Source organism: Perognathus longimembris, chromosome 1, assembly GCF_023159225.1.
Source record: "Perognathus longimembris pacificus isolate PPM17 chromosome 1, ASM2315922v1, whole genome shotgun sequence".
In the NCBI taxonomy this organism is placed as follows: domain Eukaryota; kingdom Metazoa; phylum Chordata; class Mammalia; order Rodentia; family Heteromyidae; genus Perognathus; species Perognathus longimembris.
This window is the reverse complement of record NC_063161.1, coordinates 18798295-18813748: the sequence shown is the minus strand read 5'-3', so window position 1 is coordinate 18813748 and position 15454 is coordinate 18798295. Positions and strand designations below refer to the sequence as shown.

At 47.0% G+C, this 15454-nt stretch overlaps 1 protein-coding gene across 1 annotated transcript in view; it reads left to right on the top strand.

The window, feature by feature from the left end:
* Positions 1 to 15454, top strand: part of Elk3 (ETS transcription factor ELK3) — a 56563-nt gene that overhangs the window by 14811 nt on the left and 26298 nt on the right. The window contains exon 2 of the mRNA XM_048357794.1: positions 9523 to 9731. Within this exon, the coding sequence (XP_048213751.1) occupies positions 9525 to 9731 (207 nt within the window). The 5' untranslated portion in view covers positions 9523 to 9524. The remainder of the gene's footprint in view (positions 1 to 9522; positions 9732 to 15454) is intronic.

The window sequence follows — 15454 nt, the reverse complement described above, 5'->3', positions numbered from 1 at the left end:
AAGTGGTAGATTGCCAGCCTTTAGTGGAAAAGCTCAGGGACAGTACCCAAGCCCTGAGTTCAAGTCCCAGTGCCAACATATGCACATGTGCACATACTCATCCAGAGACCAGATGCTCATAGATATGTGTGTCTGTTTGCCCTTATCATTCCTAGGACTGTGAACACTGGATTTCATTTTTAAATCTGGCTTCCTTATGGACATAGTGACTGACAGCGTGATATTTACACACTCTGTGTAAAACACTTAGCACAATGCTTTTTATATAATGTTTGCCCTAAAGTGCAGAAAGGTTCTACAAAAGTGGAGTTTTTAGTCTGAGCCCTGTTCTTGAGAATTCTTGGCAATCAGGCATGCTGATGGTGAGGGATGTAACTAACATTTCTTTGGGACAGGGCTCTTGATTTGGAATTGATAAATTACCTTTAGAGTTGGACAAATGCAGCTGGGTGTAGTGATACACAACTGTAATCCCAGCACTTAGGAGACTAAGGCAGGAGGATCATGAGTTTGAGGATAGGCTGGGCTACATAGTGAGTTCCAGGCCAGTCTGGATTATATAGTTGAGACTCTGACTCAAAAATTCCCTGGAGTTTTAGATTCTCAAAAGACTCCGTTGCTCCATAGACCAAATACAAGAATAAGATCCTGCCCCCCCGGCTGTAATTATGAGTTTATGTGTATTAATTTTATGTTTATTATTGGGTATATGAGATGTTGGTCTTTAACAGTTTTACCTACAAAAACAGTAATTGTATAGTTCAAGCTAATAGTGGTGCTATTGTTAGGAACCATAGTTTGAAATACTATCCTGAGATTGGTTATCATGATATATGATTAGAGTTTATTTTTGCATGTTATTTTTCAAAGCCTAGCACATTAAAAATTCATCAGGCAGCCATGGACTATTAGTAATTACATTTCTGTAAAATAACTTTGGCTGTGTCCCACCTTATGAAGTCACTCTGAGTTTTCACTAGAGACGTACTGTAGCTTTATCACATTTAATGAATCTTTTTTCCTCTAATCCAAATGGCTATTTTTTTAGAAGAATAGTAATTATTTTCCTCTGATAAATTCATAGGGTTAATTATCTTGGAGAGGCAAAACACTTTCACTGAGTTTCTTGGGTACCTGGGTGTTGTTTTGGAGCAGTTTAGCCTTTGTCTTGTTGGGGGTTAAAAAAGAGCTGCCACGCTAGATCAAATGAAACCAGAGCTGCAGTTACAAAGTGGGACAGATGTAGGAGGCCAGGCTTCCTGTGGCCCATTTTCCAGTTTCCTGCCTGCAACCTGCAGAAGAAGAGGAAGCTGAGTGTGACCAAGTATGAGAACCTTCTTGAGAGAGGGACGTGCTGTGAGTCAGAAATAAGATCCATGCAAACAACATGGACAATAGAAACAACTGCAAAGAAAGTGAGTGGTCCCAGCTGGGAGCTGCTGGCTCACTCACGCCTGTCATCGTAGGAGGGTGAGATCTGAGAATCTCAGTTCAGAGTCAGCCTGAGCAGAAAAGTCCTTGAGATTGTTAGCAACACACTACCAAAATGCTGGATGTGGAGCTGTGGCGCAAGTGGTAGAGCATCAGCCTTGAGTGCAAAAGCTCAAGGACAGTGCCCAGGCCTTGAATCGAAATTCCAGTACTGGTGTGTGTGCACCCACACACACATCCACACCCATACCACAGTTCAGATTTGGATCCAAAAAATATGTCTGGAAAGGAACACCTCTTGTATTTAAAGGAAAGGCATGGTCAGCAGAGCTTGAACTTGCACCGGAGATGCTGATGGTGGGGGCAGGTAAGATGAGGGAAGAAGTATCTGGGGTTGTAGGAGCCTCTGTATTTTACAGCCCTACTCATCTTTCCAGTACATGGACTGCTGTTATAACACAGCTGGGTACCTGAAAGGATTGTAGTACTCACGGCTTCCAGATCGGTTTCCTGGGCATGTCGATGGTGGGGGTGGGGGGGTGGGGGAAGTGGATGTGGTTAACCCAGTGGCCTCATTGAGATGGCTGGGTGGCCATTCGCTGCTTTGATCTAGCAGGCCTATGTTTCTTTAACTGCCCCATAAAAATTTCATCTGCTGCTTTCAAACCAGAGATTTAAAAGGAGGTGTATCTGGCGAAGAAAGAACCTGGCACCCTTTGTTTGCATGGCTACCTGGAGAGCCATGTGCAGCCCAGCCTAGCCAATCAGAAGTCACTGGAGAAGCAGACATGCCCATCTTTCTCCAGAGAGGGACACTTACTGAATGTCCAGGTCTTTAGTTCATTTCAGGAGGATGGATCAAGTAAGTACAGTTGCATCTGAGGGGACAGAAATTGAGATCCCAAGAAATTGGGATTCATGGTACAGCTTTTGATTGAGTCTATTGAGTCTTTAGTACCTTGTGCTTTTTTTTTTTTTGAGGTACTAATGGAATAGTGCTAACTTAATAGCTCTGTTTGTGGAAGCTTTGTTGAAGGTTTCTTAAAAGGTAGGTACGAGGGCATATTTCAAATATGTATGGTTTGTTATAATGCCCGGGCCTCTGCTCCCAGCTTTCTCTAGGCATCAGCTTATTTAAGTTGATTTGCATCTTTGAGGTACCTGGAATAGATGTGTGCTTCTGGGACAACTAGTTATGTATTCTCCCTGAAGATGGACCATTGCTTCTCAAGGCACAGAAAGGACAAACTCAATGCCAGGAACTGTAAGAAGTGTTGAGAAGTTGCCAGGTGGAGATCAAAGAGGCACCCATGAGAGGCAGGTGGCCTACAGTGAGTGCTGTGGGCCTGCTGGAAAACATCGACCAGACAGGGCTGGGTTGTGCCATCCTGGGGTGGAGTGGGAAGGAGCATGCGTTTACGGATGTTGGAGGAAGTTGAGTGGTCCAAAGACCCTTTCCCATCTGGACTCAATGTAGCACTTCATTTGGTTTTCAAGGAAAACTCAAACTTACCCAGATGGCCCCAGGGGTTTGGAAGGAAACAAAGGTAGCTCATGCATTTGTTAAGTTGTGAGAGTGGTGGTCCACGATTTCTTCCAATATCAGTGTTACAATTACTGCAAATGCAGCTGGGCACTGGTGCTCATACCTGTAATCCTAGCTTCTCAGGAGGCTGAGATCTGAGGATCATGGTTCAAAGCCAGTTCCAATTAACCACCAGAAAACTGGAAGTGGAACTGTTGTGGCTCAGAGTGGTAGTAGAGTGCTAGCTTTGAACAAAAGAGCTCAGGGACCACAGTGTCCAGGCCCTGAGCTCAAGCCCCATGACTGAGAAAAAATAAAAAGAGATTGCAAAGGGGCTGGGGATATGGCCTAGTGGCAAGAGTGCTTGCCTTGTATACATGAGGCCCTGGGTTCGATTCCCCAGCACCATATATACAGAAAACGGCCAGAAGTGGCGCTGTGGCTCAAGTGGCAGAGAAAAGCCAGGTACAGTCAGTGCTCAGGCCCTGAATCCAAGGCCCAGGACTGGCCAAAAAAAAAAAAAAAAAAGAGAGATTGCAAAGGCCAAAGGGACCATCAGAGTAGCAATCTATTATCCTTTTTCTGTTCTCTCCGTTCTTTTCAAAAAATGATCAGTAGACACCTACCAGATACACGAGGATACAGACTTTGCTAATTGATGAAAAGAACTGTAGGAGACATAAACTTGGCCTTTTACAGTTAAATTTTTTTTCTTATATGCAGTGGTTGACAAACATTGAAAGACTTTTTGAAATTAAATTTTAATCATCTTACTTTCACCTCAGAAAAGTTCCAAAGAATTCTGTATTTATAGGGTTGCATATTTACCAAATTATCCTTATTTGCTTAATGCCTTCATTCTGTGTTGAATTACTGTAAACCCCAAATAATACAGATACCATTTTCTAATTCCCTGATTTCAGCCCTGGATTTGTTTTACAGGATGAGGTCAGTTTTCCCTTACTCTTTGACAATAATAATAGAATGACACTGAAACCTTTAGATAGTGCTCTGGATAAAGGAATTGAATTTGGAGGAATTTTTGGAATTCATACTCATCTTCATTCTTCTAACTATGCAGAACAGAAAGACTTGTATGTTCCTTACATAAAACTGTTCCTTCTCTTGGGCTCTCAATTCTGATTTCTATCTTTCTAATCAGCTAATTTCTTAAATTTCCCCAAAATTTAAGCTCATAAAAATCCAAGATGGTAATTTCCCCCCTTAACTGCTACCTGAGAGCTGCTTTAGAAATAAAACCAGGCACGGGCTTGCTATTGATAGATGGGTAGAAGAAGAAATAGATGGCTATTTTCACTTCTAAAGCCTAAAGTAGGGATAAGGAATCTGTACCTCCAGCTATCATGAGGAGGTGTGGCGCCACCTCGTGGCAGACAGAAAGTAGACTGGCTTCCAACAAGAAGAAAGCCACTTTGGGAAGGTGGCTGGTAGATGGGGTTACTTGGAGCTGAGATCATGTGATCTGGTAGCTCTCAGGTAGTAGAGGGGTGGGAAGTATATTCCATCTGTCCTGACTGAAGAATGAACTAAGGGTTGTTTTTTTAAGGCAAGGGAGAAAAGACTTAGGCATACAAAACTACTTCATAATATCTGCATTCTTTAAAAACAAAAAGTTGGAACACAAAGGCAGAAAACAATCGGAATCCACAGCAGGCCTGTGGCCAAGGTCTTTCCTGTCTGGCCTCTTCTGCCTTTCTCTCTGCGGATCTGTGGCTCTGACCAGCTGGTTCAGGAGTGGAGGTGGACTCTGCCACAAGTTTCATGAGCAGCCTTGGCATTGCCGCCCCTTTTGCCCCTTTCTCTCATCCATTTGACTCTTCCTTTACTCCAGAGACACTAAATATAGGGACAGAACTTGCCCAGAGATTGTGTCAGCACCCAGGGCCCTCTGCTGAGGTTACATGGCATCTTAAACAGTGTTGCAAAGTTGGCATCTGAGAATAGGGGCACAGGGATCTGTGTTATCTGTAAGAACTTAGAATTTTTTTGTGTTTTCCATTTTGATAATTTTCTAGGGAAAAATTAAATATATTCGAAATCACCTTAGAAACAAACAACAGATGCCACATCATTGAAAATTTGCCCTGTTGGGTGCCTATATTGGGGCCTTGGCCTAATGAACAGAGCCAAGGTGTGTCTAAGATCTAGATGGTCTCTTTGAGTCAGGATGAGGCTACAATGTAACATTATGGTCTATGGGGAGGCCACTCTGGTGCTTAAAAAGTAACAGTATCAGCTAACATTTAATGATAAACAGTTACTCTGTCACAGGTGTAGTTGTATCATTGGCTAGGACAATCTCATTATCCCCATTTTGTGTCTGAGAACACTGACACAGAAAGGTTAAATGACTCCCTGCATGTCTCACAGCTAGATGGGACTAGGGCTTATACCTGAACCCAGCCATTCAGGCTCTAGCACCTGTTCTTTCTTAGGGACTACAGTCTCAAAGTAGTTCCTCCTCTCCCTGGCTTCATGGTGGAGGAAATAATCCAGCTGCTTTGTCTAGGCTCTGGGGAAGACCCCTCTGGCTGGCTTTAGGGGAGCTAGTTATAGAGATTAGGGGAGCTAATTATAGAGATTGGATGGGAAAACAGTTCTCATATGTAGAGAGGCAAATTCTGATCTAATGGTTTTTCATCAAGTCCCCTCCCTCCTTAGATTTATGTTGCATTGCATATTCATTTCAGCATTTCTAATCTCTAGTACATGGTTCCCCTGATGGTTACTGGGTAAAATAATGTCTTTGGTCTGTGTTTCATTTTACTTCAGTATGGCAGCCCAGGAGTTCAAGCTCTTTTACAGGCAGGTGCGTGTGGATGCGTGCACGTGCGTGTATGCACACACACACACACACACACGATATGCTATGCAGTTCTAATGTAAAACTTTTTTCTTTTCCTACACCCAGAGAGCAGACCATGTAGCAGGCAGAGGTGTGGTAGAACATCATAGTGTAGGTGAAAACAACTAAGTTGTGAAACTTGATTTCATTATAATTAAACCACGGGCTGAACATCAAAGCAGCATGGTCTAAGGCCTGGAAGGGACAGAGAGCAGAGCCATCCGCAGGTGCCTCCAGCCCCACTGTGCCCCTGCCTTGCTCCCTCTCTACAGCACCCAGGCACCCATTGGAGTCGTGCACGTGGCTTCGTCCTGAGGGCTGCTGGGTGCAGCGCTGCCTTTGGCTCCTTGTTGTCCCGGAGTGACTTGTGCAGAGCGCAGAAAGGGTAACCAGCCTTTGTGGGTGGGATGAGAGGCTCAGAAGAGACATGTGTGCTGCTTATCCCTGAGTGGTGTGTGAGTGGGGTTTCTGAGAGCGAATCTGTGTCACACACGGTCACAGAAACAGGTGCATGGCCAGTGGTGAAGGAGCAGCCAAGAGGGGAGTCCATGTGGGGTGGTGGGCTGCTCTCCCCCTCCAGTGGAGCGGAAGTGCTTGCCAGCCACCTCTGAATAATCATTCTCCAGGGCAGCCGGCCACCCCTCCCCCAAGTCCTGGGAATCGGGTACTTGGGCACCATTCTGACATTCCCACTTCCTCTCTTGGCCTGTTTCTTCTTTTCCAGAAATGTGGAAGCCCTCAAAGCAAGGGGTCCCATCCCTACTGTTTGCTCCTGTGTGTGTGTGTGTGTGTGTGTGTGTGTGTGTGTGTGTGTGTGTGTGTGTGTCTGTCTGTCTGTCTGTCTGTCTGTCTGTCTCCTGGGTCTTGATGACTCAAGGCTTGGATGCTCTCCCTTAGCATTTTACCTCAAGGCTGGCGTTCTACCACTTGAGCTACATCTCCACTTCCAGCTATTTGATTAGTTTATTGGTGATAAGGAGGCTCTCAGTTTTGCCTGCCAGAGTGCTAGTTTAATTCAAGATTCTCAGGTCTCAGCCTTGTGAGTAGCTAAGAGTATGGGTGTGAGCCTTGAGCATCTAGCCCCCTTTCTGCTCTTTTCCATCCACCTTCTACTTCTGCCTTTGTCCTAGGCCCATAGCCCTCTCGCATCATGGCTGCTACTCATCTCACTTGGGGCCTCTGGAGGAAAGACCTGAAGAGTCTTTCTGATCTTTTTCTGTATAGACTGAAGAAAAATCATGGTGAGCTGTAGAATGGAAAAGTATTTGGTACCGCAAGTGAAAGGAGAAACAAATATATTGAATATATTGGGCATTGTAATGGCTGACTTTCGTTGTAGTGGTACTGTGTAACAAATGGTCCCATTGATGTATAATGGCATATATTTTCCTCACAATTTAGCTCAGCAAAGCTGCATCAGAAGATGGGTTGGTAGAAGTTGACTCTAGGTTTTGTGTCTGACTCATCACTCTCCCCAATAGCCAAAATCAAGCCAACTGGCCAAGCCCACACTGGGAAGGCAGGACTGATCAAATCTTGTACCATACTGTACCATCTCTTGGATAAGGGAAGGAACGACGAATTGAGAACATTTAGTCCACCACATTGTTTCCATATGTTATGCGTGGAGAACACACTCTCAGATGCACAGAGTGAGAACCGAGTGCTATGAAGAGTGAGAGATGCCTCTGCTCCCTGCCCCACTCCATATGGAACATTCTAGCTCCTGCCAGTTAAAGGTTGCAGGGTGGCGGGCTTGCCTGCCAGGCATATATGAGCTAGGAGCTCAGCAGTTCTTCCGTCTTGACCTCTCAATTTGCTGGAAGCTTTCTGTCCTTTTTTTTGGGGGGGGGGGGGTTCTGAACACCCACTAAAAGGGCCAAAGATAATGTAAGAACTCACTGCCAAGTAAGACACCAAGAATCTGTTAGTTGCCAGGGCAGATTGGCAGCTCCTTGGAGGAGGAGGAGGAATTGGATCTGCTGAACTGTTGTCCGAATCAGATTCAGGGGTGCAGGCACGGTTCTGAGTCAGCAGTGGGTGAATTCCTGCCTCACAGATCACATGACTGTTGGAGTGAATATCGACATCACTAAGCAACAGCTCCCTTAAAGAGCCACACATGAATTACCCCTTGGGGATCTGTGTTGCTCCCTTATCTGCTCTCCTTTAGCTGAGAAACCCACAGTTTTAACTGAGAAACAACTAGATGCATGGTGACTAACCATGGGAAAGGAAACAGGGACATGAATACTTACTAGATGGCTCAGTGCCTGTCCCTGAATGGGAAAGGAGTGGACGATTGCTGTCAGAAGGCAAAGCTGGTCCTTTCCCCCCCCCCCCATGGGGATTGACCCCAGGACCTTGATCACACTTGACAAGTGTTCTACCACAGAGGTACATGCCTTGCCTGCCCAAAAGCTACTCCATAGAAAGCAATGAATGAGGGAAGTTGTGGAGCTGATAAACACATGGACCCTCAAGGTCCATATTTTGACCTTGGTCTAACCTCTGGGCCTCCCAGAGCTGCTGTAGCAGGGTGGCCCCTAGTTCTGTCAGGTGGTGGCCTCTCCTGGCATGGCTTTGGTGCATCGGTCCAGGCCAGGAAGCCAGGTGTCCACTCTCGTCTCCCCTCTGCTTCAGCTCAGCCAAGACCTCACCTCCACCTGTCCACATCATAATTGAGGGCACCAGAGGCGAACTGTGGGGGGAGCTGCCCAGCCCAGCCCAGCCACTTATTTCTTAACTAAATAAATGGTGAGATACCAACTAGGTAATGATTGCTATGATATACAATCAGTACTTCTTGAGAAGATCCTGAAATGCCCTATGTTGAGAACCTCAAGCAGCTCCCACTGGAGCTGAGTTAGGCTAGTTGAGGAGGAATTTGTCTGGCTCCAAAGCTTGCTCAGGAACAGCACTTAGGCAGAAGGAACAGCACCAAGTCTACATTAGAGACAGAGGAAAAGATTAGCATCTTGTAGTCTTTCCTAGTGGGAAGCATGTACCCTTGTGATCATGGGTTTTGACCTGCTGTAGGACTAGCACCAGGGGCAGTGTTCTTAACAATGATTGGTTCTTTAATTCCAGTACTTTACACTGCCTGGGCACATGCAGTGGGCATTGTGCTGGTTGAGGAGTTTGTTAGCAATGAGCGTAATTACATCCCTACCTTACAAAGCACGTCACATCGTAGGAAGGGTGTGCCCCGAGCCTGCTACACCAATGGAGGTACCACAGGCTCATTACCCCAGGACCCTGCCGAAATGTACTTAGATTGGAGACTAGCACTTCAGCAAAGAATGGGCTAGAGATCAACCACAAGGGCATTGATAGGATGGGTGGGATGGGATCTAGGCTGCACTGGGGAGGACTTTGTGTGGAAGGCAAGCGTGCAGCCATTTCATCAATTATATTTTCATCTTGTTCCCAGGGCATTATTGTCTCTTGCTGGCAGGTGTGTGCCTAGGGAATTCTAGGGTTCTGGAACTTCCCTGTAGATCTGGATGAAGCCGCTTACAAGAATGCATCTCCCCCCCCCACCCCCCAAGTTCCCTGGTCAGAGTGTGGCCTGTTGGGTTGGGAGTTGGAAGCTATGGTTCCTGAGACCCGCTGCAGATGGGAGGAAGCAGCTTTCCAGCCCAGCCTGTGCCCCGTGTGCTCCACTGCTCACCCTCTGTCCTGCGTCTCCTCCCCACAGGTATGGAGAGTGCAATCACGCTGTGGCAGTTCCTCTTGCAGTTGCTGCTCGATCAGAAGCACGAACACTTGATCTGCTGGACCTCGAATGATGGTGAGTTCAAGCTGCTCAAGGCGGAGGAGGTGGCCAAGCTGTGGGGACTTCGCAAGAACAAGACGAACATGAACTACGACAAGCTGAGCAGAGCCCTGCGGTACTACTATGACAAGGTAAACAGAGGGCCCCCGCTGGGACTGTGGGGGAGTAGGCATGGTGCCCTCTGATGAAAGTAGATCAAGGTAGAAAAGAAAAGTAGCTTGCCCTTTTGAAAGATGCTACTGTGGCTCAGGTCCTGTTTCCTCTCTGGTCTCCTGTGTCATTTGTGAAGGGCATTGCTTACGGGAGAAATGAGATGGTAGAAGGTTCTGGGGCTTTCCAGTCCAGTCCCTCAGAAAGTCTGATTTGTGGCTCTTTCCGTGTGGCTTTTCCTCTTGAGTGGTAGCTTGAGCATGTGGCCTGGGACTGGAACCCTGGGCCTCGGGGTTTTCAGGAGGATGCTCTACCTCTGAGCGACCCCCCAGCCATGGCTCCCCAAGGATCAGGAGTCCCAGGAGAATGCTACAACAGCTGCTAAGTTCTTCTAAGAGTGCTGGGTGCTTGGTATCTGTCTGCAGCTTGGGTGGAAACTTCCCTAATTAGAAAAAAAAATAATTTTTTTTTTATTTCTGAGTTACAGAGACAGAGAGCTTGGTTATTGGTGGCGGTCATGGCAGACTTGCCAAACCCAGGACAGTAGGGAGAATTTTAATACACTTCATTACTGGAAAGGCAGCTCATGCGGCCAATGAGGGCCAGATTATGGCTAAGACACTCTGAGACCTGGAATAGTGACCATTTCTGTTTGAGTGTGTTGTGGCTGAATGTTTACCCTCCTGCCAGAGACAGAAAGACTTGAAGTCCTAGTAGCGACAAGCTTTTGTTCTGGGTCGCACTGTTCCCATTGAAAGGTGAATTCAGAGCTGATTTAAATATCAGTTCCTGATCTATATTTAGTGCTTTCTGTCTGCCAACCCTTTTGGAATGGAAGGCATAAGGATTACACATTTCAGGAAGTAAAGACATCGTTAATTATAAAGTGTTCCTTTCTACCATCGTAATTGCATATGATTATGTCATTGAAATGCTAAAGGTGCTTTCCTTTAATGTGGCAATTAATTAATCCCGACTTAACATGGAGTCCTGCTAACATGTAAAAGCACTCCTCGCTAATTGCACTGTCTGGAAGCCAGGCAGATGGCGTATTGTTTTGCATTTCCCCCAGCTTCTCAGTTCTACCCTGGGAATTGGAGTCCCCGAAGGAAAACAAGTCCACCTTGCCTGTTGGCTCGATGCCTGGAAGCTTGGCCTTTTCATTGTTTTAAATCAAGGTGTCAAAGAAAAGAAGGCCTGTCTGTGTCTGGGGCTCTCCATTCCCTCATTCCTGGCCTGGGTATGGGAGCTGAGTGTGTGGGTCGGGTTAGCACGAAGCAGAAGAGACCTCTTGGGCTGGAAATGACTGCTCCATTGGTGAAGCCATTGCTATTTAGACAGCTGCACTTAACCTTACAACCCCAGAGAAAACTGTGTCCTAGCCACCTAGAGAAAACAGTGTCCTAGCCATCTGGGGGCACTTTCTGTGAGGCATGGAGGCCCTGTGCTGAGAACTTTGGACCCTGTGTCCTTTAATCTAGACAATGACACCCCAATGAGCTAATTTCCTGCCCTCCCATCCATCTCATCTGAGAGGGTGGAGGCTTTGGTTGGGAAATGCGCCCCAGCTCTTACAGGCAGTGAGCTGTGGAGCCTTTGAACTGCAGCTGGTCTGCACACATTCCTAAAGGCACACACACACACACACACACACACTCACACACACACACACCCCCCTCTGCCACTTTCTTTAGCCTTTGAACCCCTGAGTTCAGGTAGGCAATCAGGTTGTCCAAAGGCTATTATGACCGAAGGAATTTGTGTTTATTGTCAAGAACTTTAGTGCAAAAAAACCCAAGCATTTGCTATGCATTTGGTAGAGTCCAAGATCTGGGGCCCAGGTGGCCTCGATGGCCTGCTTGCCAGTGTAGTCCCATTTCTCCTCCTAGGCAAGAGCCAGGGGTCCAGTCACATGACCTTGGAGCTGCCTTTCAGTCTTGAGCTGGGGCTCACAGTGAGGGCGGTTGTGGGAGTGTACGCTAAGTCAGCAGAAGCGGAGGCACTGTATCTTTTGTTTCCTATTCCACAGGTACACACGTGTGCTTATGTGACATGTTCACTCTTCCATATAAAATACACTCAAGAGCAGAGTGGTAGTGAACATTTTAGACTGAGTTATTAGTCCATTTTCAATTGCTATAATGAAATACCTGTGGTTGGGTAGGAACTTATAAGAAAAGAGGTTTATTTGGAGAATCAGGAGCATGGCACTGGCTCCGTGTGGGTCCCTTGCCTGTATCACACCGTGAGGGTGACATCATGGCAGGAGCGTGTATGAGAAGGCGAGATCACACAGTGAGACAGGGAATCAAAGGATGGACTATGGTGGTTCACATCCATAACCCCAGCTACTTGGGAGGCAGAAAACAGAAGGACCGTGGTTTGAGACCAGCTCAAGGGAAAGAAAAAGTTTTCAAGACTTCATCTTCAAGCCAAGTATGATGACATGGACCAGTAATCCCTACTATGCAGGAGGTAAAAGTCGGAGGACAGCAATTTGAGGCTAGCTCAAGCAAAACGCAGGAGACCTATGTGGAAAATCACTAAAACAAAAATGGCAGGTGGTAGAGCACTTGCCTAGTAAACACAAGACCATGAGTTTAAATATCAATTCTCTCCCCCCGCCCCAAGAAGAGAGGAAGCCAGAGAGATTCATAGCAACCCATTCTTCTGAGAGTAATTAGGTCCCACAAGCATATTAATGTCTTCCAAGGTCAGAGTCCCCAGTGACATCATTACCTCACACTAAGCCCCGCCCCCGTAGCAGAGCCACTACCTTCCATCTTTACAATGAGGCCCAGGCTCCCAGCTCGGGAACCCTTGGGACATGTTCGTGCCATTGCAAAGTCCCAGCAGACACCTGATAGAACTTAAGAAAAGATGAATCTAGCTATTCAGGAGGCTAGGATCTGAGGATCTGGATGTGAGGCCAGCCCAAGCAAGCAAATAAAGTCCACAAGCCTCTTAGCTCTAATGGGCCAGCAAAATGCCAGCCTGGGGGTGTGGCTCAAGTGGTAGAGTACCTGTTGTGAGTGAATAAAGCTAAATGGGAGCACACATCAGTCTTCTAGTAGCAGCAGGGGAAAGAAAGTGAAAGAGAGGGTGGAAGAGAAAGAAAGAAAAATGAAGAGAAAGAAAAAGGAAGGAAGGGGGAAGAAAGGAGAAGAGGAAGAAAGGAGGGCAGAGGGAAGTTGGAAGAGGGGAAGAAGAAAGGGGGAAGAGAAGAGCAAAATGGTTACAGAAGCGACACTGTCTGTTACATTTACCAGTGCTTTCAGTTTTGTCACTGTCCCTAATCTATGAGAAGTAAGCGGGTTCAGTTGACACACAGGACCATTTTTGGCCTCTAGCCATGACAGTCATTGGTGTTGAGGGCCGTGCTTGATCTGGCAAGCTGGAGGCCACATGTTGGGCCCTGCATGCATTTCTCAGGATCCCCTGTGTTCAGGCTGTTCCTGTCTGCCATGTGTGTCACCCTCCTGGCTTTCCTCTCTCACATGATCCCAGCATCTGTGAGTGGCATGAAGGAGCCATTCTGAAGTTCAGCCTTGGGGATCTGTCCCTTGCTACCCACCACTTTCCTCTTTCTCCGTGCCTTGCTCTGTCTGAGTTCTTTTTATATCGTGGCTTGTATTTTTAGCTCATCCTAGCTTGGTAGAAGTGGGCAGAGGACAGAGTGGAAATAGGCACAGCACCAGGGGCCACAGGACAGAGAATGTGTGCGCTCTTCACGGTGGGCCGGGCCGCAGGGCCGTGGCGGAGGGTCTCTCCAACAGCTACCTGCACCCTGTTGTCACAGCAAGGCAGGGGAGCAGGAGCCCTGAGTCCAGCTTGGCTTGGCAGGGCTGGGTGTATGGGGCCCCACGCTCTCTGGGTCTCAGCTTCCTCTTTCTGTGAAGGAGATGGGCAGATTGCCACAGTGACAGTGCTCAAGGCATAGGGGAGGGTGTGAGCAAGGGTTGGTCAGAGTACTAGGGTGGCTAAAAACATTTTCTCTCTCACCAATTTGACAAATATGGGGAAGAAGGAAAAATAAGGCCTTTGTGCCCTCTTCCTGCATGTGGGGCGGGAACACAGGTCCCATGAATCATGTGTCTCTTATGTGGAAGCCATCAGGAGTCCTTACTCTCTCTTCTCCCTCTCTCCCTCTCCCTCCCCGCCCCCTCCCTTTCCTTTCTTTCTGATGGGGGTTGGTGGAGGTGGTGCTGGGATCTGAGTTCAGGGACATTTGCAAGGCACAGACTCTACCCCTTGAGCAATCTCTCCAGCTCTGTTTTGCCATGGTTATTTTTAAGTTGTGGATCTCACTTTATGCCCAGGCTGAACTGGGCTTCCATCCTCCTGCTTGTGCATGTCACTGAGGATGATGGGTGTGTGCCGCCACACTCAATCACTGGTAGAAATGTCTTGTGAACTTTTATTCACAGGGAGGCTTTGAATTACATACAATTTCCCAGGCTCTGCCTCCCAAGTGTCTAGGATTTAAGTTAGATTTACCAGACTGGGCTCTTTGTCCTGCCTTTTGTTTTGTTTTGTTTTTGGCCAGTCTTGGGGCTTGAACTCAGGGCCTGAACACTGTTTCTGGCTTCTTTTTGCTCAAGGCTAGAACTCTACCACTTGAGTGACAGCGCCACTTCTGGCTTTTTCTGTTTATGTGGTGCTGAGGAATCGAACCCAGGGCTTCATGTATATGAGGCAAGTACTCTTGCCACTAGGCCATATTCCCAGCCCCTTTGTCCTGCCTTTTAATGACAAGGTGACTGTCAGCATTTCCCTTACCAGTTGCCTGTTTTTGTATATTTAGGCCCTTCTGGAAACCCACTTACTAAGAAATTTTCATTTTAAAATGATGCCCCCCACCTCACCTCTGAATCAAGCACTACACATTACCTGGGTTGAAGTAGGGGTCATTTTCCCCAGGCCCCCTTGCAGCCAGTGCTGGCTTGGTCCTGTGCAGTGTGGGAGAGTCCAGCTGTCTCCATCCTCAGCAGAAACACTGGCTCCTCCCCTTTTTGGATCATGCGAGAACTGAGAGAGGAACATGCTGAGCCTCGGGTCTTGCACCCGTAAGCACACCTCAGAATGCATGTTCTTTGTGTTATTTGGGTTTCCGCATCTTCTGTACTAAGTTACAGTCCTCCATGCCCACAGCTGTCTTCCTTGCAGAACTGCTGTCATTGCTCTGGTTGTGTATGGGCCTGCATTAGCTACTCAGTAAATACTAAGCAAAGGAACAAATGGATAAAACAAAGAAGCATGCATTACTTACGTTCAGATCATTGATGCAAAGAACCTTATGTAAATGTAGATGTTTTGTTTTTATTTTAAACCCAACAACCTAGCTAGCTGCCTTTGGGTTCTATATTGTATTAGTCTGTTATTAACAAATGATCACAAATGGTGCTCAAAATACAGGTGATCTATTCTCTCAGTTCTGTAGCCAGTGGGGCTGGACCCCCTGGGCTATTCTGGATAGGGTAGGGTCTTTCCTGGCCTCTTCCGCACAGCTGGTGGTGGCCCTTGATCTCTGCTGTTCCCTGGCTTGCACCTCTGTGATCTCTGCCTCGGTTACCACATGCTGTATCCCTTTGTGTTCTGTGTCTTCTAAGCCTACCAGTCATAGCGTTAGGGCTCAACCTAATGCACTTGGCCTTTATATACAAAGGCCCTGTTTCAGGTAGGGCTCCAGTCATTGGTCTATACC